This window comes from Oncorhynchus mykiss, chromosome 25 (assembly GCF_013265735.2).
Source record: "Oncorhynchus mykiss isolate Arlee chromosome 25, USDA_OmykA_1.1, whole genome shotgun sequence".
NCBI classification, from domain to species: domain Eukaryota; kingdom Metazoa; phylum Chordata; class Actinopteri; order Salmoniformes; family Salmonidae; genus Oncorhynchus; species Oncorhynchus mykiss.
Genome location: NC_048589.1, coordinates 20,172,823 through 20,198,811, shown reverse-complemented (window position 1 = coordinate 20,198,811; position 25,989 = coordinate 20,172,823). Strand labels below are relative to the sequence as shown.

The 25,989-nt window shown below is 41.5% G+C and overlaps 1 protein-coding gene across 2 annotated transcripts in view; it reads left to right on the top strand.

The window, feature by feature from the left end:
* The first annotated feature begins 333 nt into the window (after positions 1 to 333).
* The window catches only part of LOC110505544 (intraflagellar transport protein 43 homolog A), a 33,311-nt gene continuing 7,655 nt past the window's right edge, over positions 334 to 25,989 (top strand). For both annotated transcript variants that reach the window (XM_021584838.2, XM_021584837.2), the window contains exons 1-5: positions 334 to 452; positions 752 to 856; positions 14,102 to 14,172; positions 19,858 to 19,896; positions 20,736 to 20,782. In XM_021584838.2, the coding sequence (XP_021440513.1) occupies positions 408 to 452; positions 752 to 856; positions 14,102 to 14,172; positions 19,858 to 19,896; positions 20,736 to 20,782 (307 nt within the window). In that variant the 5' untranslated portion in view covers positions 334 to 407. The remainder of the gene's footprint in view (positions 453 to 751; positions 857 to 14,101; positions 14,173 to 19,857; positions 19,897 to 20,735; positions 20,783 to 25,989) is intronic.

Below are 25,989 nucleotides of genomic sequence, written 5' to 3'. Positions count from 1 at the left end.
TACAGAAAATGTCCTCAAAAGTAAAATAAAAGTTATACTATAGGTAATCTGAAGTTACACAGGAGTAGAAATACCTCCTATCACTGGTATGCTAATGCCTCATTAGCATAACAGTGATAGGAGGTATTTCTACTCCTGTGTAGGTAGGGTTATAATTACATTTTGTCTGATGTGTCTCTGTCTATTGGCCACTTCTACCCAATGATGGGTAGCCTCAGCATCGAGTTTTTGAAAGTTTTGGATGTAGCTCCATCATGTAATTTTGTCTTGCCTCTAACGTCACGCTCCCTGCCACTCGAGCATGGACCATTTACGCCACTCCCCCTTATTGGTGTCACCATGGAGATGGTTGCGGTGTGACGCTCCTGGTCCCCAGGAAGTAGCTCCATCTGTAAACGCACGGGGAAATGGACGATAATCTTCAACTCGGTGACAGTGGAGTTGTAAAGAATGTAAGTGATTTACGATTTCAACTTGTACACAGAGTCTTTACATAATAGGTAACGTTAGTAATGTTTAGAATGTCATTGCAAACCTTGAACTTGAATTATGGTTTCTCTCTTGTCGAGGCAGCCTTTTCCAGGCAGCTACTTAGCTAGCTAAAGCGTTAGCATTGCCATCCAGCTAACTAAACACCGCTTTACAGCAATTGTGTGATAAAGTTAATATTCAACTAATGCTTCAGAGTTACGACCGTGTTCATGTCATTTTATGATAACTTTTAGTGACTCGAATTATGATATTCACTCAGGTTGCAAAGTTAGGTCGACGGGCTCGCCAGGCTGCAGAGCAAACATCTTCAATGGAGGAGTATCGACACGTCAGGAAATCCTCTTCTTCTACGTCGATGGGAGAGGTAGCTATGATTTATGATTGACTATCAGTGTTGTTGTAATGTTTTATTTACCTAAAACCAAATATCATATATTACTTGTCATGGCCATTAACGTCACTGCATACACTCCACCTAAATACATGTGAATCATTTCTTATGCATGAACCAAGGAAGAGGAAGAGGTATTGTATGAGGGCACTTAAGTAATGATATGGCTTGGCAGTATTCATTTTATAACCCTACAGAGTAACTTTATACCACAAGAACATATACTGTACCCTCATAGATTGAATCCATACACATTACATATGATTTGAATGTAGGCATTCTACATTCTACAAACTCAGCTGTCACTGGGTACCTCACACTGTGGTATTAAGTTACTTCATGTTGTGTTCAAGGGATGTACTGCTCTATTCTGCTTTATAGATGTAGGCATATTATAGTACAGTTGTTCCTTTGGATACTGCTACTTTTATGTAAAATGAGTTTGAAGTGGATCCTGCACAGTGGTATAGTGCTATTATTATTTTTTAGACAAGGGAGCGCAAAAAAAAGTAAGTGATGTCATCATTTCCTCAGTTTGTACCGACAGATGTAGCCAATTGAATTGCCTATCATAATAGAATATCTATAAAATGGATCCTCCAATTGCAACATTTGCATATGTTCACACATACAGTATTGTCTAAAAAAAAGGTTAATACTCTCAAACACCAAATTAGGTATATGCTACCTCGTTTCAAAATAGGCCATCATCACTGTCAATCATGAATGATAATTCTTCATTCTTTGTATTCCCAGTTTCATGGGAATGTGCATTTAGGTCTACTTGAATTATGGTTTCGTGAGCGAATTAGAGCACATGGTGTTAACAAGCTATTAGCCTTTCTTGTATTTCGTTTCAATCAAAGCATATATCCTGCTGAGTGGCACGCTCTGTTGAGATTTGGCGCATTATCTTTTTTTGGGACCATTCATCTTCAGCTAACAATGTTTTTAGTGTAACAGTAACATTGTAGGCCTACTATGCTATGGTATTATATTCGGTTCTGTAATGTAAAATGCTAATGAATCATTATGTAATCTTACAAAACACTGAATCAGCTTTGATCTACTAAACAAGCACCATTGTGAGAAGTGATCATTAAGCAATAAGGCCTGAGGAGGTGTGGTATATGTTCAATATACCACGGCTAAGGGTCGTTCTTAGTCATGGTGCAACGTGGAGACACAGCCCTTAGCCGTGGTATATTGGCCATATACCACAAACCCAAGAGGTGCCTTATTGCTATTATAAACTGGTTATCAACATAATTAAAGCAGTAAAAATAAATGTTTTGTCATACCCGTAGTATATGGTCTGAAACAGTGGCTTGTGAAAGTATTCACCCCCCTTGGAATTTTTCCTATTTTGTTGCCTTACAACCTGGAATTAAAATGAAATTTTGGTGTGTTTGTATCTTTTGATTTACACAACCTGACTACCACTTTGAAGGGGCAAAATATTTTTCATGGTGAAACAAACAAGAAATTGAGCGTGCATAACTATTCACCCCCCAAAGTCAATACTTTGTAGAGCCACCTTTTGCAGCAATTACAGCTGCAAGTCTCTTGGGGGTATGTCTTTATAAGCTTGGCACATCTAGCCACTGGGATTTTTGCCCATTCTTCAAGGAAAAACTGCTCCAGCTACTTCAAGTTGGATGGGTTCCGCTGGTGTACAGCAATCTTTAAGTCATACCACAGATTCTCAATTAGATTGAGATCTGGGCTTTGACTAGGCCATTCCAAGCCATTTAAATGTTCCCCTTAAACCACCCGAGTGTTGCTTTAGCAGTATTCTTAGGATCATTGTCCTGCTGGAAGGTGAACCTCCGTCCAGTCTCAAATCTCTGGAAGACTGAAACAGGTTTCCCTCAAGAATTTCGCTTTATTTAACGCCATCCATCATTCCTTCAATTAAGACCAGTTTCCCAGTTCCTGCCAATGAAAAACATGTTTTTATTATTGTTTTTATTTCTCCTTTATTTTACCAGGTAGGCTAGTTGAGAACAAGTTCTCATTTACAACTGCCACCTGGCCAAGATAAAGCCTAGCAGTTCGACACATACAACAACACAGAGTTACACATAGAATAAACAACAGTCAATAATACAGTAGGAAAAATCTATATACAGTGTGTGCAAATTAGGTAGGATAAGGGAGGTAAGGCAATAAATAGGCCATGGTGGTGAAGTAATTACAATATAACAATTAAACACTGGAATGGTAGATGTGCAAAAGATGAATGTGCAAGTAGAGATACTGTGGGTGCAAAAGAGCAAGATAAATAAATAAATACAGTATGGGGATGAGGTAGTTGGATGGGCTATTTACAGATGAGCTATGTACAGGTGCAGTGATCTGTGAGCTGCTCTGACAGCTGGTGCTTAAAGCTAGTGAGGGAAATATGAGTCTCCAGCTTCAGTGACTTTTGCAGCACGTTCCAGTCGTTGGCAGCAGAGAACTTGAAAGAAAGGCGGCCAAAGGAGGAATTGGCTTTGGGGGTGACCAGTGAGCTATACCTGCTGGAGCGCGTGCTGCTATGGTGACCAGTGAGCTGAGTTACGACTGGGCTTTACCTAGCAGAGACTTGTAGATGACCTGGAGCCAGTGGGTTTGGCGACGATTATGTAGTGAGGGCCAGCCAACGAGAGCGCACAGCTCGCAGTGGTAGGTAGTATATGGGGCTTTGGGGACAAAACGGATGGCTCTGTGGTAGACTGCATCCAATTTGTAGAGTAAAGTGTTGGAGGCTATTTTGTAAATGACATTGCCGAAGTTGAGGATCGGTAGGATAGTCAGTTTTACGAGGGTGTGTTTGGCAGCATGAGTGAAGGATGCTTTGTTGTGAAATAGGAAGCTGATTCAAGATTTCATTTTGGATTGGAGATGCTTAATGTGAGTCTGGAAGGAGTGTTTAGAGTCTAACCAGACACCTAGGTATTTGTAGTTGTTCACATATTCTAAGTCAGAACCGTCCAGAGTAGTGATGCTGGACGGGCGAGCAGGTTCGGGCAGCGATTGGTTGAAGAGAATGCATTTAGTTTTACTTGAATTTAAGAGCAGTTGGAGACCACGAAAGGAGAGTTGTATGGCACTGAAGCTCGTCTGGAGGTTAGTTAACTTCTTAAGGTATAGGGGGCAGCATTTTCACTTTTGGTAAATAGCGTGCCCAATTTCAACTTCCTGCTACTCATGCCAGGAATATAAGATATGCATATTATTAGTAGATTTGGATAGAAAACACTCTGAAGTTTCTAAAACTGTTTGAATCATGTCTGAGTATAACAGAACTTATGTAGCAGGCAAAACCCAGAGGACTAACCGTTCAGAATTTTTGTTTTTGGTCTCTGTCTGTTCACTGTATTCTCATTGGCAAATTACATTTCTTAGGAACCTGTTTTCTGTTCCTACCGCTTCCACTGGATGTCACCAGTCTTTGGAATTTGGTTGAGGTTATTCATTTGTGCAATGAAGAAGTAGGCCATCTAGGAACTGGGTAACACTGTTGAGAGTGCGCAAGATGTGAAAAGTAGCGTTGGTTTGTTGTCTTCCTGTATTGAACACAGATAGACCTGTCTACAATTTGTTTGATTATTAACGATTAAAAATACCTAAAGTTGTATTACAAAAGTAGTTTGAAATATTTTGGCAAAGTTTATAGGCAACTTTAGAAATATTTTCGAGTTTTTTGGAAGCTGTTTTTTTCTGGATCAAACGCGTCAAATAAATGGACATTTGGATATATATGGACGGAATTAATCAAACAAAAGGACCAATTGTGATGTTTATGGGACATATTGGAGTGCCAACAAAAGAAGCTCGTCAAAGGTAATGCATGTTTTATATTTTATTTCTACGTTTTGTGTAGCGCCTGCAGGGTTGAAATATGCTACCCTCTGTTTACTATTGTGCTATCATCAGATATTATGCTTATGCTTTCGCCAAAAAGCCTTTTTAAAATCTGACATGTTGGCTGGATTCACAACGAGTGTAGCTTTAATTGAGTATCTTACATGTGTGAATTTTTTTTAATTTGCCGCGCTGCATTTTCCCTGTTTTTTGCCCAAGAGGGACACAACCGTCCCATATACCATAAGAAGTTAACACAGTGTCCAAAGAAGGGCCAGAGGTATACAGAATGGTGTCATCTGCGTAGAGGTGAATCAGAGAATCACCAGCAGCAAGAGCAACATCATTGATGGATACAGAGAAGAGAGTCGACCTGAGAATTTAACCCTGTGGCACCCCCATAGAGACTGTCAGAGGTCCGGACAACAGGCCCTCCGATTTGACACGCTGAACTCTATGAGAGAAGTAGTTGGTAAAGCAGGCGAGGCAATCATTTGAGAAACCAAGGCTGTTGAGTCTGCCGATAAGAATGTGGTGATTGACAGAGTAGAAAGCCTTGGCCAGGTCGATGAATACGGCTGCACAGTAATTTCTCTTATCGATGGTGGTTATGATATCGTTTAGGACCTTGAGCGTGGCTGAGGTGCACCCGTGACCAGCTCTGACACCAGATTGCATAGTGGGGAAGGTACGGTGGGATTCGAAATGGTTGGTAATCTGTTTGTTAACTTGGCTTTCGAAGACCTTGAAAAGGCAGGGTAGGATGGATATAGGTCTGTAGCAGTTTGGGTCTAGAGTGTCTGCACCTTTTGAAGAGGGGGATGACTGCGGCAGCTTTCCAATCTTTGGTTATCTCAGACGATACGAAAAAGAGGTTGAACAGGCTAGTAATAGGGGTTGCAACATTTTCGGCAGATAATTTTAGAAAGAGAGAGTCCAGATTGTCTAGCCCGGCTGATTTGTAGGGGTCAAGATTTTGCAGCTCTTTCAGAACACCAGCTATCTAGATTTGGGTGAAGGAGAAATGGGGGAGTCTTGGGTGAGTTGCTGTGGGGGGTGCAGGGCTGTTGACTGGGGTAGGGATAGCCAGGTGGAAAGCATGGCCAGCCGTAGAAAAATGCTTCTTGAAATTCTCAATTATAGTGGATTTATCGGTGGTGACAGTGTTTCCTAGCCTCAGTTGAGTTTGTGCTACAGGATGCACATTTCTGCTTGAAAAAGCTAGCCTTAGCATTCCCAACTGCCTGTGTATATTGGTTCATAACTCCCCTGAAAAGTTGCATATCACAGGGGCTATTCGATGCTAATGCATATACGCCACAGGATGTTTTTGTGCTGGTCAAGGGCAGTCAGGTCTGGAGAGAACCAATATCTGTTCCTGGTTCTACATTTTTTTTTGAATGCTTATTGAAGATGGTGAGGAAGGCACTTTTAAAGAATAACCAGGCATCCTCTACAGACGGGATGAGGTAAATATCCTTCCAGGATACCTGGGCCAGGTCGATTAGAAAGGCCTGCTCGCTGAAGTGTTTTAGGGAGCATTTGACAGTGATGAGGGGTGGTCGCTTGACCGTAGAACCGTTACGGATGCAGGCAATGAGGCAGTGATCGCTGAGATCTTGGTTGAAACAGCAGAGGTGTATTTGGAGGGCAAGTTGGTTAGGATGATGTCTATGAGGGTGCCCGTGTTTACGGATTTGGGGTTGTACCTGGTGGGTTCATTGATAATTTGTGTGAGATTAAGGGCATCAAGCTTAGATTGTAGGATGGCCGGGATGTTAAGCATGTCCCAGTTTAGGTCACCTTGCAGCACGAGCTCTGAAGATAGATGGGGTGCAATCAATTCACATATGGTGTCCAGGGCACAGCTGGGGGCAGAGGGTGGTCTGTAGCAAGCGGAAACGGTGAGAGACTTGTTTCTGGAAAGGTGGATTTTTAAAAGTAGAAGCTCAAATTGTTTGTGTACAGACCTGGATAGTAAGACATAACTCTGTAGGCTATCTCTGCAGTAGATTGCAACACCGCCCCCTTTGGCAGTTCTATCTTGTCGGAAAATGTTATAGTTAGGGATGGAAATTTCAGGTTTTTTGGTGGTCTTCCTAAACCAGAATACAGACACGGCTAGGACATCCGGGTTGGCAGAGTGTGCTAAAGCAGTGACTAAAACAAACTTAGCGAGGAGGCTTCTAATGTTAACATGCATGAAACCAAGGCTTTTACGGTTACAGAAGTCAACAAATGAGAGCTATGCACTGTAGGAGTGGAGCTAGGCACTGCAGGGCCTGGATTATATGGGGCGGCAGGGTAGCCTAGTGGTTAGAGCGTTGGACTAGTAACCGGAAGGTTGCAAGTTAAAACCCCCGATTTGACAAGGTACAAATCTGTTGTTCTGCCCCTGAACAGGCAGTTAACCCACTGTGCCTAGGCCGTCATTGAAAATAAGAATTTGTTCTTAACTGACTTGCCTAGTTAAATAAAGGTAAAATAAAAAACCTCTACCTCACCAGAGGAACAGAGGAGGAGTAGGATAAGGGTACAGCTAAAGGCTATCAGAACTGGTCGTCTATTACGTTTGGAACAGAGAGCAAAGGGAGCAGGTTTCTGGCCGCGATAACTTAATGCTGCCACCACCATGCTTCACTGTGGGGATGGTGTTCTCGTGGTGATGAGAGGTGTTGGGTTTGCGCCAGACATAGCATTTTCCTTGATGGCCAAAAAGCTCCATTTTAGTCTCATCTGACCAGAGTACCTTCTTCCATATTTTTGGGGAGTTTCCCACATGCCTTGTGGCGAACACCAAACGTGTTTGCTTATTTCTTTCTTTAAGCAAGGCTTTTTTTCTGACCACTCTTCCCTAAAACCCAGCTCTGTGGAGTGTACGGCTTAAAGTGGTCCTATGGACAGATTCTCCAATCTCCGCTGTGGAGCTTTGCAGCTCCTTCAGGGTTATCTTTGGTCTCTTTGTTGCCTCTCTGATTAATGCTCTCCTTGCCTGGTCCGTGAGTGTTGGTGGGCGGCCCTCTCTTGGCAGTTTTGTTGTGGTGCCATATTCTTAGATTTTTTTAAATAATGGATTTAATGGTTCTCCGTGGGATGTTCAAAGTTTCTGATATTTTTTTTATAACCCAACCCAGATCTGTACCTCTCCACAACTTTGTCCCTGACCTGTTTGGAGAGCTCCTTGGTCTTCATGACTTGCTTGGTGGTGCCCCTTGCTTAGTGGTGTTCCTGATCGTGCAGTTTCTTTGACTTAAAATTTGTCCTACGTATGTGGTGGTCTTGAGTTGCTTGTTTTTTATGCAAAGCCCAGCTACCCAGTTCCATCACACATGAAATTGTAGGAATAGGGACTAGTGGTACTTTTCAATTGAGTCTTACCCCCGCACCAGGGGATCATCAAGTAGATTCAGCCAAAACATAATTACAAATTATTTGTAGATTGAAAGACGGATATCATAATTATTTGACTAAGACATAACCATTTCAAACTTTGCTTACATTTGTATACGGCCACATATATCTCTATTATGTGTGGTCTGTTGGAATACTTTGGAACAGATTTCCAAAATTAAAATCACTAAGAGCGGATTTGCTTTTGTTTTTTTCAACAAAAAATGTTTTGCTCAGAACTTGGGTGGCCAAATAAAATCACCCGAGGTCTGCCAGTTGGGGAACCCTGCTCTAGTGTAATTGTGTTTCCATCAGGAGTGTGACAGTAAAGACTTGGAGCGTACAGAATCAACAACGTCTGCATCATTCGACAGTTGCTTTGTGAGAAGGTGTTAAAGTTCACAGTTAGCTTTTGTTATGTTAACACTAGCTGAAAAGTACCCAGATGCCTAGGTTTGGCCTCAAGTCAGGGAAGGTCCGCTGAAGCCATGGCCCAATGAGACACAGAGGCCGGTCCGCATAGATGCAAACAGAGTATTTTTGGTAAAACACCAAGGTAAATCCTCAGTGGAAACTCACCATATACAGTGCCTTGCGAAAGTATTCGGCCCCCTTGAACTTTGCGACCTTTTGCCACATTTCAGGCTTCAAACATAAAGATATAAAACTGTATTTTTTTGTGAAGAATCAACAACAAGTGGGACACAGTCATGAAGTGGAACGACATTTATTGGATATTTCAAACTTTTTTAACAAATCAAAAACTGAAAAATTGGGCGTGCAAAATTATTCAGCCCCTTTACTTTCAGTGCAGCAAACTCTCTCCAGAAGTTCAGTGAGGATCTCTGAATGATCCAATGTTGACCTAAATGACTAATGATGATAAATACAATCCACCTCTGTGTAATCAAGTCTCCGTATAAATGCACCTGCACTGTGATAGTCTCAGAGGTCCGTTAAAAGCGCAGAGAGCATCATGAAGAACAAGGAACACACCAGGCAGGTCCGAGATACTGTTGTGAAGAAGTTTAAAGCCGGATTTGGATACAAAAAGATTTCCCAAGCTTTAAACATCCCAAGGAGCACTGTGCAAGCGATAATATTGAAATGGAAGGAGTATCAGACCACTGCAAATCTACCAAGACCTGGCCGTCCCTCTAAACTTTCAGCTCATACAAGGAGAAGACTGATCAGAGATGCAGCCAAGAGGCCCATGATCACTCTGGATGAACTGCAGAGATCTACAGCTGAGGTGGGAGACTCTGTCCATAGGACAACAATCAGTCGTAAATTGCACAAATCTGGCCTTTATGGAAGAGTGGCAAGAAGAAAGCCATTTCTTAAAGATATCCATAAAAAGTGTTGTTTAAAGTTTGCCACAAGCCACCTGGGAGACACACCAAACATGTGGAAGAAGGTGCTCTGGTCAGATGAAACCAAAATTGAACTTTTTGGCAACAATGCAAAACGTTATGTTTGGCGTAAAAGCAACACAGCTCATCACCCTGAACACACCATCCCCACTGTCAAACATGGTGGTGGCAGCATCATGGTTTGGGCCTGCTTTTCTTCAGCAGGGACAGGGAAGATGGTTAAAAATGATGGGAAGATGGATGGAGCCAAATACAGGACCATTCTGGAAGAAAACCTGATGGAGTCTGCAAAAGACCTGAGACTGGGACGGAGATTTGTCTTCCAACAAGACAATGATCCAAAACATAAAGCAAAATCTACAATGGAATGGTTCAAAAATAAACAAATCCAGGTGTTAGAATGGCCAAGTCAAAGTCCAGACCTGAATCCAACCGAGAAAGAACTGAAAACTGCTGTTCACAAATGCTCTCCATCCAACCTCACTGAGCTCGAGCTGTTTTGATAGAGACATACCCCAAACGACTTACAGCTGTAATCGCAGCAAAGGTGGCGCTACAAAGTATTAACTTAAGGGGGCTGAATAATTTTGCACGCCCAATTTTTCAGTTTTTGATTTGTTAAAAAAGTTTGAAATATCCAATAAATGTCGTTCCACTTCATGATTGTGTCCCACTTGTTGTTGATTCTTCACAAAAAAATACAGTTTTATATCTTTATGTTTGAAGCCTGAAATGTGGCAAAAGGTCGCAAAGTTCAAGGGGGCCGACTACTTTCGCAAGGCACTGTATGTTCTTTTTGAATTGGCCTAGGCTATTTGCTTTGGTACATCGTTGTCCGTTCTATGTCTTCGGCTGTCATGAAGAGAGAGGATAGATTTGAGTTAGTCTGAAGTTTGTTCAGCGCCGTGTACTAATCTGCACTTGCTCCTGGACCCTCATCTTGCAGTCACATAGAAAATGATTACAGGCATAAGTGCTTTCAAAATTATATATATTTTTTGCTGAGTTTAGTTATTTTTCATGTTCAAATAACTCATCATAAGCTAAAGATAGGTCTTCATCTTCAAAGATCAACTGCTTTTGTATCGTCTTTGTCATCAGTATTTATCCTCATTAATTCCTAATTACATAGAGCGCTCTGAGTGTTCTTTTTGGTAGCAAACTGTAAAAGCAGGATTTACCCAGAGTAATTTAATACTGTTAATAAGTTGCCACATTTGTCATTCATTTATCCTCCCTTGTTCTTGTTGAAATATTTTTTCTTTACTTTTTGCATGAAATTACTTGTTCAGCCTCAACCTCCCAGCTTAATACCATCAGCCAGCCTCCCCTTCCTCTGTAGACGCTGACATTCACATTTATAAATGGGTTTACTGAAGGAACCAGCCATGAAAGATGTTTTCCTCTTTCATGTCGAAAGTAAGAAATTCCTCCTGACCAATATGTCCTTTGCAGACCCAATTTGGTAATGAGAATGTTGTCCTTTTTTTCCAAATTCATTTGTCTGCTGCCTACCCTTGTGTGCTCTGAGGAATTCATTCATTCAAGTGCTGGTCCCCAGCTCCCCGGGCCCCGGTCTCAGGACCACAATCCAAATTCAATTCACTATTTTCAGTACTATTTTCAGAATCAAAGAATGAGAGGGAGAGGGTCATTTTTTTCATGTGAAGCTATTTTAGGTCAGACTCGCAGTCCACCCGGGCTGTCCTCTGTGTGGCAGTTCCCACACTCTGCTCCATATGTTCAGGCTCTATTATTGGACAGGAGTTAAAACCATAATAAGCATCACAATGGTTTGCATACAGACGGCAAGATGTTGTGCATGCCATTCCTAAGTATTTTGTATGTGGGCTTAGTGAGAAGGCATGTGATCTTTGCCAGAAACATGCATCTATCTGCAGCTTGGTATAGTGCATAATACAAATGACAGAACACTGATCAAATATAGAATTAGAATACTAGAATGGCAATGAACCTTCTTATGATGGTATAAAGGTCAGCCATTTTGGTCAGGGAGTTGGTAAACCATGGTTTGCCAGTGCTGTGATAAGATATTGTGCAAAATAATGACTTTGAAGAATGTTTGTTAGCTACCTAGCCAGTCAGTTTTAGAGGAATGGTTCCATTAAGTTTTAAAATCTACTGCCTATATGCCAACATTCCATTAAAACAATGCAGTCAATCACTGGCTGAAATCAGTTGATGATGCAACAAGTACTGATATTGTATCATATAATAGCACTCACAGCTTTCCAAGAAAACAAAAATTGAGACATTTATGGCCTGTTCACATATATTTTAGATGCTATTTATACAGAACATGTATAAAACCTGTATAAACTATTTAGAATTGTATGATAATATTTTAGGTTGACTAATTCTATTACACAATTTCTTACTTTTATTTTCCCATATAAAATCAGGATTACGCGTCTGCCATTTATTCCAATTGACCCTTCTCTATGCCCCACCCCCCTTGGTTACTGTTGCAACCTTGGACAACATTTTTCCGGGAAGCCTAATTCCCCCTTCTAACCACTGGCGAAATCCGCTCACAATGATTTCAAACTCTGTTTTTAATACACAATTAAATTAATAACAGACTACTCTTGGCTAATCAGGAACATCTTGGGTATGTTGTGGTGGACTGTCATTGTAGTGTGGCTAACCTCTTAATGGCTCTGAATGCACTGTGCATGCAGTTAAAGCTACAAACCACTTTTGGAGCCAATCGTTTGCTGATGTTGACAGCAGATGAGTTATATTCCTAATATAGCCGATTAAGCTAAGCTAAGTTTGGATACCAGCGCATTCAAGGGTTTTTCTTTATTTGTAATATTTTCTACGTTCTACAGAATAATAGTGAAGACATCAAAACTATGAAATAACACACATGGAATCATGTAGTAACCAAAAAAGTGTTAAACAAATCGAAAATATATTTCATATTTTAGATTCTTCAAAGTAGCCACCCTTTTCCTTGATGACAGCTTTGCACACTCTTGGCATTCTCTCAACCAGTTTCACCTGGAATGCTTTTCCAACAGTCTTGAAGGAGTTCCCACATATACTGAGCACTTGTTGGCTGCTTTTCCTTCACTCTCCAGTCCAACTCATCCCAAACCACCTCAATTAGGTTGGCGTTGGGTGATTGTGGAGGCCAGGTCTTCTGAACTCTGTGAAGCATTTATTTGGGCTGCAATCTGAGCTGCACTTAACTCTAATGAACTTATCCTTTGCAGCAGAGGTAACTCTGGGTCTTACTTTCCTGTAGCGGTCCTCATGAGAACTAGTTTCATCATAGCAGTTGATGGTTTTTGCAAAAGCATTTGAATAAACTTTCAAAGTTCTTGAAATTTTCCGTATTGACTGACCTTCATGTCTTAAAGTAATGATGGACTGTCGTTTCTCTTTGCTTATTTGAGCTGTTCTTGCCATAATATGGACTTGGTCTTTTACCAAATTGGGCTAACTTCTGTATACCACCCCTACCTTTTCACAACACAACTGATTGACTCAAACACATTAAGAAGGAAACAAATTGCACAAATTAACGTTTAACAAGGCACACCTGTTAATTGAAATGCATTCCAGGTGACTACCTCATGAAGCTGGTTGAGTGAATGCCAAGAGTGAGCAAAGCTGTCATCAGGGCAAAGGGTGGCTACTTTGAAGAATCTGAAATATAAAATATATTTTGATTTAACACTTTTTTTGCTTACTACATGATTCCATATGTGTTATTTCATAATTTTGATGTCTTCACTATTATTCTACGATATAGAAAAAATAAAGAAAAACCCTTGAATGAGTAGGTGTGTCCAAACTTTTGACCGGTACTGCACATTTCGAGAGAACTTTATATTAAGGGGCTAGCTAGCGTTAGCAACATTTGGCGGTCAAAGAATGAGACTGAGAGCTAGCTAGTTATTTGAAAAATACTGCAACTGGCTCTGTATTTCAGGAATTACAGTGGCAAGTACCCCAGGTGCAATATTATTTAGCCATTTTAAACAAATTTTTTTTTTTAAAGAAAACTTGTTTTTTTTCCCACTGCCCTCACTGGCTTTCATGCGTTTCAAACATGAGCTTGTCTGAGTTGTCGGACTCAAAAACAGTTGCTATCCATTGGTTGCCCAAAATCCTGGGGCGGGGTTTAGCAAAGACTCAATTAGAGTGGTGTGAATTTCACGCTGACCAATAATACTGCCATTTTCACCCCATTCTGGAACTTTTAGGGGTTATGACATAGTTCCTATGGTAATTTGAAAAGATCTCTTAGATAAAATAGTCTCTCCTCAGTGATATGGGATACCAAGGGTTACTTGGTCTGTTGTACTAGCCTACAGCTCCAGAATACAGTTCCAGGGGCAGTTGTCTCAAAATGTATCAGGGTCTGCTCAGTTTTGGAACTTTCCTTTTACTTTATTTTTCTGATTAAGCTTGACAGAAAGCATAATTTCACATGGATTTAGAGACCATGTGAAAGACTATTTTGGACCCCTTTTCCTCCTTCTGTATGTTTTCAGCCGAAGTGTAGAATTTAGCCTAATAGTTTAAAGAAGTTGTCTGTTATGCCTGTCATTAAGGATCTCTCTAACCTCAGGTACCCCCTCCTAAACCAGCCCGCAGGCAGGGCGGCTGGGCTGAGGAGACTTCTGGATCTGGATCAGCCAAGTGAGTATCTCCTTCGATCTACTCACCTCCAGCCTGTAGACTGGGTAACTCCACCTCAGTCTCCAGAATGTGTCTCTGGCATGCGTTTGAGATTGGGAGCAATGTTTTTTTGTTACTAATGATCTCTCATGCTGAAACAGAGAATAGGTTATTTATCAATGCATATTTTTTTCTACTTTGCGCTCTGAAGGGAGCCTATCTGAGTAGTGAACCCCACAAATCTTCTTCAGCTGAGAGGGAGGTGGCAATTGACATGGTTCATGTATCAGCCACAGGAGGGCACTGTTAGTCAGTTATCCACTTCATCACAGGGTTGGCCACTTTATCACCTCTTACAATGGCTGTCTAACCAATGCATGCTCGCTTTTAAAGGCACATGTATGATTATTTCCAACTACAAACACATGGAATGTATTGAACAAAATAATTACTCCCTAAAACAACACATTTAGGCTCCATCCCAGTGCCTTCCCTTAGCCCTCCCCCTCATTTTCAAGTGTTCCTCAGTGGGAGAGTGGCACTCAACCGGAGCAGCTAGTGGTAGGGAGAGCTACAGTGCCTTGCGAAAGTATTCAGCCCCCTTGAACTTTTGCGACCTTTTGCCACATTTCAGGCTTCAAACATAAAGATATAAAACTGTATTTTTTTGTGAAGAATCAACAACAAGTGGGACGCAATCATGAAGTGGAACGGCATTTATTGGATATTTCAAACTTTTTTAACAAATCAAAAACTGAAAAATTGGGCGTGCAAAATTATTCAGCCCCCTTAAGTTAATACTTTGTAGCGCCACCTTTTGCTGCAATTACAGCTGTAAGTCGCTTGGGGTATGTCTCTATCAGTTTTGCACATCGAGAGACTGACATTTTTTCCCATTCCTCCTTGCAAAACAGCTCGAGCTCAGTGAGGTTGGATGGAGAGCATTTGTGAACAGCAGTTTTCAGTTCTTTCCACAGATTCTCGATTGGATTCAGGTCTGGACTTTGACTTGGCCATTCTAACACCTGGATATGTTTATTTTTGAACCATTCCATTGTAGATTTTGCTTTATGTTTTGGATCATTGTCTTGTTGGAAGACAAATCTCCGTCCCAGTCTCAGATCTTTTGCAGACTCCATCAGATTTTCTTCCAGAATGGTCCTGTATTTGGCTCCATCCATCTTCCCATCAATTTTAACCATCTTCCCTGTCCCTGCTGAAGAAAAGCAGGCCCAAACCATGATGCTGCCACCACCATGTTTGACAGTGGGGATGGTGTGTTCAGGGTGATGAGCTGTGTTGCTTTTACGCCAAACATAATGTTTTGCATTGTTGCCAAAAAGTTCAATTTTGGTTTCATCTGACCAGAGAACCTTCTTCCACATGTTTGGTGTGTCTCCCAGGTGGCTTGTGGCAAACTTTAAACGACACTTTTTATGGATATCTTTAAGAAATGGCTTTCTTCTTGCCACTCTTCCATAAAGGCCAGATTTGTGCAATATACGACTGATTGTTGTCCTATGGACAGAGTCTCCCACCTCAGCTGTAGATCTCTGCAGTTCATCCAGAGTGATCATGGGCCTCTTGGCTGCATCTCTGATCAGTCTTCTCCTTGTATGAGCTGAAAGTTTAGAGGGACGGCCAGGTCTTGGTAGATTTGCAGTGGTCTGATACTCCTTCCATTTCAATATTATCGCTTGCACAGTGCTACTTGGGATGTTTAAAGCTTGGGAAATCTTTTTGTATCCAAATCCGGCTTTAAACTTCTTCACAACAGTATCTCGGACCTGCCTGGTGTGTTCCTTGTTCTTCCTGATGCTCTCTGCGCTTTTGACGGACCTCTGAGACTATCACAGTGTAGGTGCATTTATACGGAGACTTGATTACACACAGGTGGATTGTATTTATCATCATTAGTCATTTAGGTCAACATTGGATCATTCAGAGATCCTCACTGAACTTCTGGAGAGAGTTTGCTGCACTGAAAGTAAAGGGGCTGAATAATTTTGCACGCCCAATTTTTCAGTTTTTGATTTGTTAAAAAAGTTTGAAATATCCAATAAATGTCGTTCCACTTCATGATTGTGTCCCACTTGTTGTTGATTCTTCACAAAAAAATACAGTTTTATATCTTTATGTTTGAAGCCTTAAATGTGGCAAAAGGTCGCAAAGTTCAAGGGGGCCGAATACTTTCGCAAGGCACTGTAAATTAGGCCTAGGGACTGGGATAACAGTACATCACTCGCTCACAACAGAAACTGCCAACGGATACCACGCAATTCATTGGCGACGAGCCTTGTGTTTTTCACAATGGCCGTACTGGCGGCAGTAACAGCTCTCCTTATATTTCTGATGCAGCAAATGCGTACTTACTATTTATCATATGAGCGCCATCTGAGAGTAGCAGAACAACAATGTGCTCGTAATGTACCCATCTTCTGGCTGTGGTTCAATGTGGAGTAGTACTGAAGCAGGACTTCCATAACAGTTTGGCATGTAACAGTTGCATTTGCTTCACTTAGTCATTACCAGTGGAAGCATTCTAGAACAATTAAAACCACTGTTCTAACTAATATTTATACCAAACGTTTTACACAGATGGTTACACATCCATATCATACAGGTCTTTTTATCCTCCACTACACAACAAGATAGAAAAGAGTTAGCTACTGCTATGTACCTGCTATGGCAAATATCTTCAATCTCTAACACTAACGTTACGTTACTTACTACAGTAAAAAAACATTGACAAGTGATTACAGCTAGGCAACCTGACAATATTGTTCATTCAATTTGCAGTAAATGCTTTCTAGGTAGATTATGTACAGTACATCTGCTGGTTTTCACAGATGACAGCACTGGTTTGCTGGTTTGCTCAGAAGTCCCTAAAACATTAAATTCATGCAAATGTCAAACGCCCATATAGCAAGCTAAATGTAGAGCGAGTTGGCTAATGTTAGCTAGATTTTCGTAAATTAACTTTATGACCAAAAAATATGCATAGTTATTTGTCTCTACATTAAGTAACATATTCCTCTTAACTGTCCATTTTTTATGATTTGAAAAGGGGGGCCAACTATAGGACTGAAAAGGCACTACCCCTCGCTCGTTACTGTGCTTCTCCCTATGTGCCGTCAGTGTGACTGTAGTCAAACTGTGGAACTGGCTCTGCACTCTTCCAGATGGCTCCATCCACCACTCTACTCCAGTCTCTGTGGGGAGGAGAGCCGGGGAGATGCATGAATCTATACATTGAAGTGAACAAGCTGGTTTAACTGGGTTTATTTGCATAGTTATTATTTATTTGCAGAGCCAGTAAAGACAACAGCAAACTAAATATATCTTTCTCACTCTGGGAAGGTCAGAGTGTCTCGTCCTTGCGTTAGCGTAACTCGTCTTGATTCCTGCGTTCAGAGAGATTGGAATACCAGAGGTGTTAAGAGTTTCTCACGTGCATTGATCCTCTCTGAAACAAAGTAAGTAATGGGCCCCCCTGGAACCGGCAAGGACTTTTCCCTTCAATGTCAACCCTTGTGCTCAATCACCTCCTCCCACTAATCCCAGCCCAGAAATCCCAGGATTTGTCGATCTATCACTCCTAATTGACACTAAATGATCTGTCAGTTTATTGATGAACCTTTTGAAGCCGGGTTGTCACAATATATTTTATCCCTAACAACTTTTTCCAGACAGTTTTACCATGTCTATCGCTTCAGTCTACATGAGTCTTAATCAAGGGGCCTGTAATGTGTCTTAAGCGTCACCAGCCCAGGACACAGTCCAAGGGCAGCAAGGTGGGCTCCCTCTCTGATCTCTCTTTGACCATCAGACTCCATAGCTGATCACGATGCTTCTGTTGCTATTGTTATCAGGATAGACATGGTGGGTTAAGGTGGGGTCAGACTGAAGTATTTCTTTATTTTATTTGTCTCAACAAAAAGATCAATAAAGGCTGTATAAATAAAGGCTATAAGTATAAATAGTGTATAGCCTTTATAAATGAAGGCTAAATAAACATAATGTATAGCCTTTACTAATGAAGACTAAATAAACATACATAATACAGCAGAGATCAGGTCCCACAGCAGTGAAGTGTCCCTACCGTAGCTGGTTGTTGTGTGGACTAGAGGGTGGATGAGGACCATGTGTGAGGCTCTGCTTCCGCTCCCCTCCAGACGAGGCCCTAAGGCCAGGGGGTTGGCTCGGGGGGCATGTCCGCTTTGTCTCTGTCTCCCCTGAGCTCTGTCTGGACCCTGGCCAGTGTCTGCCATCTACACCACTGGTCTCCTGCTTCTCGACGGAGGAGCCCTTAACACTCCTATGGCCCTGTTTTGGCTTCAACCCCAGAGAATATGCTGATCTATTGTAGAGCGGGGAGCCTCCAGAGATTAGTGAATGGATTATTCATGAAGTACAATTTATAAACATATATAATGTAATTTCAATTTTTTTATTTAGGTTATTGATACACATTAGTAAGGAATAATAAGAAATATATTTGTAGGGCAACATTCTCTTGCCTTAAAAAGCTGTTTTCAGTCCAGAGAAAATTACAGTATCTGTTTTCTTCAAAACCAGTAGGGGGCACTCCTGTACCAGTAGAACCTGCCGGTACCGTGTATCTCCTCCAAAACATTATCTAGAAACACTCTTATGTAAAAGTAACTTTGTAAAAAGTTGTCTTCATAGCCAAAAATTCACAGACTGCCTTGGTCTAAAATGTTAAGATTTTAAGTCTTGATTTTCCTTTCTAATGCTGCTTGTAGTGAGGATACCTTTATTTGACAGTAGCCCTGTTTTGTGTAATATTATCTCCCCTAACCCTGGTGTGAAACAGTGTTATGCCAAGAATAGTGTGTTGAGGTGAGAATGTGTGAAAAGACAGGGATTCTGTCAGTGTGTGTAGGGCGTGGCATGCAGTCAAGCTGGGCTGTGTAAATGGAGAGGTGTCTGAAAATAGCCCCGTGGTCCAGCAGGGGAGGAACAACAGAGAAGAGGAGAAACAGAGAATACAACCTAGGACAGGGATGGGCAACTTTGATGGGGGTTGGGGACACCAAAAAAATCTGAATTCATCATGAGGGGATGCAGTGGCTCGCGGGGCTGCGTACCCACATCCATACTTATACATGCAGTCAGAGCTCTAGCCTTTTAGTAGCCCTAAGTGAAATTTGATTTGCATTCCTGGTAATACACTCATGTCCCCCATGGACCGGCTCATACATATAAAGCAACCTCCATTCAGGCTGCGAAGGCATAATTGTCTGAAAATCCCAAAATAGTTTTATTATTAAGACAGTACACGTATTTTCCTCGTTTTTTTCGCGAGGTGTTGCCACTAAAACGAGTTAAGGAGGAAAGTTGTGCCTTTGGAGCCTGTATCTGCCTAGGCTAAGATTCTGACTCTGTTTCTATTTTCATTTTTGGGAAATTGATCCACGGGCCTACAAAAGGGGGGCTGCCAGTTGCCATTCCCTCACCTAAGCCTTAGGAGGCTCAAATCTGACCGAGCAACTAGCCTACATCAGAAACCATTAGTGGTTTAAGATTAAGCTTTCAAATATCAATAGAATCAATAAGCTAATTGGTCATTGGTTTGTCTGTTAAAATTGAATAGATTTTAGTCGTTTTATTTATGTGGCACAAAAGCATTTTGTCTGTGTTCCTTTGTTGTATAATCTATCAATTATGTTCACTGTTCCGTAGGTCTGGAAGAAGGCCTGCCATGGTGGAGGACGTGGAAGAGTAAGTTCACTTAGTCTCGTCTTTTCACTCTGAAATATTTCCCTCAGTTGTTGATTAAATTAAAGAACTATTTGGTTAAAAAAAATACAGGAATCGAAATTGGACCAATTTAAATGTTTGTGCCCGATGCTCTGATTTGGAAATTGCTGTACTTGGTTGCAACTAATCCTCGCCTTCCAAGAACAATCACTTAACATGATTAAAATCCAGCGTGACTGAGTTGTCATCACTTTTATTGTTGTTGGGAGCCAAGTTAGCCTGTTATTTTAGTTCTTCCATGTTGCCAACTTGCATATTAGGCCTTGAATAGACAGTAGTGAGATGGAAGGAGACTAGAGGACATGGTGTGTTTTACTCATCACGGCTGGAGGCCCATGCTTGAATAGCAGTGTTGAGACACAGGCTTTGAAAGAAACACAGGCAGCGCTACAAAATAGTCCTTTGATCTATGTTCTTTTCACCACCAGCCCATCTCAGTTCCATTTATTTGCTGCCTCCGTTGTGTTTTTGATTCATTCTTAGAGGGATACTGTTGAGTTCACTGAAGCCCTGGGCTGCTCACAGAGACAATCAGCCAGGCAGTCCCACTGATGCTGCTGTGTCTGTTGAGCCTTTAGGCGGTGTCTGCTGCTGTATTGTAGAAACAGTCCCAGTCAGTCTGCAGCAGACAGACAGAGGCAGAGCAAACCTCCTATCAGGCTGATCTAGAGCCTCACTCAGCCCACAGAAACCGGCCCATCATCAAAGCACAACAGCCCAGTCTAAGTCTGGCTCCCTGTGATGACCTCACCACTGAAAGCCTTCAATAATTCATACTCTCCCACTTCCTGTTTCTGCAGCCGACGCCTTCGACCACAAACCCCCCAGGGCTCGGATGATGAAGGAGGTGAGAGCACCCTTGTATCCCAGTCCCGCGTCTCTTCTGGCGGGCAGAGCTGAGTCCTCCAGTCCCTCCACAGCACATTCATCCAAAATAGAGCAGATAAGCTGCCTCTCGTCTTATCGCTTTCTTTAACAGTCCCAACATATTTGTTCTCAGTGCTAGTGAGGAATCCTCTGTAGCGCATCTGCTTCTGACCACCTACTGTGAGACACCCAAAACTTACCAGAGAACACAATCGTTTAGATGAAAGTGACAGGTGAATATGTTAATTTGATACGTTTAGAGAACTGTAGCTGATCACTGGTTATCCCCTCATAAAATCACATCATACACAGTCCATAACAGACCTCAAATACAGTATTCACTAAATGAATTATCCTATTCAGTGGCTGAAGCAGGATTTAAGTGTCTCTTCCCTTTGAGCGTTACACACACACACACACACACGTCTTCTCCCTCTCTCTCTCTCACACACACACACACGTCTTCTCCTCTCTCTCACACACACACACACGTCTTCTCTCTCTCACTCACTCACTCACTCACTCACTCACTCACTCACACACACACACACACACACACACACACACACACACACACACACACACACACACACACACACACACACATACATCTACATGTTGGGGCAGGTGCTTCAGAGCATTGAACCAGCGGGGAACGCTCAATGCTAGCCTCTGACTTGGTCACCTCAGGGCCTGGTTCTCCGCATCACAAACAATTTCAGAGTAGACATTTCAACAAAGCACGGCCTGGGATAATTGTTCCATTTTTCGGAGCAAAGCACCAGGGGAAATAAGGGTGAAATTGCCTTAGCAAAGATAGGAGTGGTGAGCCCCTGATTATTTAAGAAGTTATATTATATACATGCCAATGGCCGGGCTAGATGGCGTTGTATAAGGAGGTTTTCTTTGACGTATTAAACTGACATCTTAATGAGGAACAGAAGCACTGTTTCTGTGGCTGTAGTTACTACTCTCATACTTAATGAAACACCTACCCACCATTATAGCCCTCTTCTGTGGATTTACAGTGCATTCAGAAAGTATTCTAACCCCTTGACTTTTTCCTCATTTTGTTACATTACAGCCTTTTATTCTAAAATGGATTATATATTTTTTTCCCTCATCAATCTACACCCAATACCCCATAATGACGAAGCAAAAGCAGGTTTGTAGAAGTTTTTGCAGATGTATTTCAAAAAAAAAAAAAAAAAAAACATTTACATAAGTATTCAGACCCTTTACTCAGTACTTTGTTGAAGCAACTTTGGCAGCAATTACAGCCTCGAGTCTTCTTAGGTATGACGCTACACGCTTGGCACACCTGTATTTGGGGAGTTTCTCCCATTCTCTGCAAATCCTCTCAAGCTCTTTCAGGTTGGATGGGGAGCATAGCTGCACGTCTATTTTCAGGTCACTCCAGAGATGTTCAATAGGGTTCAAGTCTGGGCTCTGGCTGGGTCACTCAAGGACATTCAGAGACTTATTCCGAAGCCACTCCTGCATTGTCTTGGCTGTGTACCAGTCGGAGGTCTTCAGGGCTCTGGAGCAGGGCTTTATCAAGGATCTCTCTGTACTTTGCTCCGTTCATCTTTCCCTCAATCCTGACTAGTCTCCAAGTCCCTGCCGCTGAAAAACATCCCCACAGTATGATGCTGCCACCTCCATGCTTCACCTTAGGGATGGTGCCAGGTTTCCTCCAGACGTGATGCTTGGCATTCAGGCCAAAGAGTTCAATCTTGGTTTCATCAAACCAGAGAATCTTGTTTTTCATGGTCAGAGTCTTTAAGTGCCTTTTGGCAAACTCCAAGGGGGCTGTCATGCCTTTTACTGAGGAGTAGCTTCCGTCTGGCCACTCTGCCATAAAGGCCTGATTGGTGGAGTGGTGCAGAGATGGTTGTCCTTCTGGAAGGTTCTCCCATCTCCACAGAATAACTCTGGAGCTCTGTCAGAGTGACCGTTGTGTTCTTGGTCACCTCCCTGACCATGGCCTTTCTCCCCCGATTGCTCAGTTTGGCCGGGCGGCCAGCTCTAGGAAGAGTCTCGGGGGTTCCAAACTTCTCCCATTTAAGAATGATGGAGGTCACTGTGTTGTTGGGGACCTTCAATGCTGCAGAAATGTTTTGGTACCCTTCTGTGCCTCAAAACAATCCTGTTTCGGAGCTCTACGGACAATTCTTTCGACCGCATGGCTTGGTTTTTGCTCTGACATGCACTGTCAACTGTGGGACCTTATATAGACTGGTGTGTGCCTTTTCAAAATCATGTCTAATCAATTGAATTTACCACAGTTGGACTCCCATCAAGTTGTAGAAACACCTCAAGGATGATCATGGAAACAGGATGCACTTGAGCTCAATTTCCAGTCTCATAGCAAAGGGTCTGAATACTTCTGTAAATAAGGTATTTTTGTTTTTATTTGTAATACATTTGCAAACATTTCTAAAAACGTGTTTTTGACATTATGTGGGATTGTGTGTAGATGAGGAAAAATGTGAATTTAATCCATTTTAGATTAAGGCTGTAACGTAACAAAATGTGGATAAAGTCAAGGGGTCTGAATACTTTCCGAATGCACTGTATGTGCTTAGAATCCTAATAAAGTGTATTTGCACATTGTTGTAGGATGTTGTAGGTTTAGATGTTATGAACTTCATTACTGGAATTAGATTTACTAAATAATGTAAACATTTGACATCTTCTTTTAGTTTTATGGCCACTTTGTTTTTACAAAGCCTTTTTAATTTTTCATTGTTCTTCTGTTTTGTTTTTTTTACGATTATAACAAATGGTAATAAATGTTTTTGACAATGCTTTTAAGTTGCTCACAAGAACACACACACACTGTCATAATCACATTCACACACACACACACATGCTTACACACACCCTAGCTGAAAGGGTCAGTTGTGTGGAGACCCCAGTGGTACCGTTCTTACCCAGCAAATGCAGCTGGAAAGAAACTTCCTCAGTGGAGGGCCACCTCTTAATACAGTGCCGGCGGCTGGGGCAGTGGAAATTGCAGTGCTGAGGGTTAGTGAGATAGCCCCTCCGATCTTGATTATGTCCCCTACCCTATCCCTTATGTCCACTGGCTAGAAGCAGAGAGAGAGAGAGGGCTAGCCCTTTCCCCCTCTCCCCCTTGGCTGCCTTACAGTCCCCTGCCAGTCTCATTGCAAAGAACTGCCATTACAAACACACTAATCTGTTCTCAATCTGTTTCTTTTCTGTCTCCGTCTCTCTCTCTCTCTGTCAGTGATCTGCTGAATATTGTCCCATAAGCTTTTTAAATGTAGTCCGTGCCTAGGTAATCATCCCATAGCCTCCCTGCTTAGATTATAGCAGCCCTGCCTGGTGATGTGTGGAGGTGTCCCCAAAGTCGCTGACTGCGGCATGCCTGCTGGGAGTATGTCTACATTCACAGCAAATTATCCCCTTTTGATATTTACATGCTTCAGCGAGGAAACTCGCCGTGACCGTGTAATAAGGATAGGCTTGGCCCAGTCGCCGCCAGACAAAGCAACCTTGATAGATGTCCAGGCTGCAATGGGGAATGGAGGATATGTATCAGGTAATGTGTGCCAGCAGTGCTGGGAACAGACGTCTCTTTCTGATGGCGTTGCCCTTTCCTTCAGAAAGAAAAACGGCAGCTTGTTTGCAGCTCCTATTTATACTCTCTTGACATCCAGTAATAGGTTGAATTTGAAGCTCATTTTAAAATGTTTTACTTTTTTTTCACTTAGTAATAGAGTTTGGGTAACACTTTACTTGACACCCAGCATCATAACACGTTATGACACGATCATAACTATGTCATAATTTGTCATAACGGCTGACAATTTGTCATAACCTATTATAATATGGTCATAACACTGTCTTGACACATATTTAGACCTGTTTGGCATATATTGCTTTATTTTATGGCTGGATTTATGACACTTACACAATAGTGTCAAAACCCACACAAGTTACCACTGTAGTTATTTTATGGCTGGTTATGACACCTATATAAGAGTGTCAAAACCCACAAAACCTACCACACAAGGCAAAACAATCCTTTACACCATAGCCAACAGTATGTTATATATATATATATATATATATTATCCTGCATTCATCCGTCTTCAGCAACACGGCACTGGGGTAGTAGGCGCATGTCTGACATTAATCTGTGTGCAATTACAATGATAATCGAACATGGTACATTTTATATATATAGATTAGGAGCAGATTTCAGGAGCAGGACAAGACACCCTCTTTTTGACTGATGACTGATATAAGAGCATGTATGTGATAGGCCTATCTGGTGTATATGATTATGATGGTCATAATGCTTCTTGACAGTGTCATAAAAGTTATTTGAAATATGAAGAAAAATGACAAATAATGAAATACAACAACAACAAAGGAAAGGAAGGAAACTTCTTGGCAGGGAAAACTCATTTGAAAATATGTGGTTTTTGACACTCTTATGTAGGTGTCATTACCAGCCATAAAATAATACAATATATGTAACAACAGGTATAAATACAGTACTAGTCAAATGTTTGGACACACCTACTCATTCAAGGATTTGTCTTTATTTTTACTATTTTCTACATTGTGGCATAATAGTGAAGACAACAAAACTATGAAATAACATATGGAATCATGTAGTAACCAACAAAATGTTAAACAAATCAAAATATATTTTAGATTCTTCAAAGTAGCCTCCCTTTGCCTTGATGACAGCTTTGCACACTCTTGGCATTCTCTCAACCAGCTTCACCTGGAATGCTTTTCCAACAGTCTTGAACGAGTTCCCACATACAGTTGAAGTCAGATGTCATTAAAACTAGTTTTTCAACCACTCCACAAATGTATTGTTAACAAACTATAGTTTTGGCAAGTCAGTTAGGACAATTACTTTGTGAATGACACACAAGTAATTTTTCCAACAATTGTTTACAGACAGATTATTTCAATTATAATTCACTGTATCAGAATTCCAGTGGGTCAGAAGTTTAAATATACTAAGTTGACTGTGCCTTTAAACAGCTTGGAAAATTCCAGAAAATGATGTCGTGGCTTTAGAAGCTTCTGATAGGCTAAGAGGTGTACCTGTGGATGTATTTCAAGGGCTACCTTAAAACGCAGTGCCTCTTTACTTGACAAAAATCAAAAGAAATCAGCCAAGACCTCAGAAAGAAA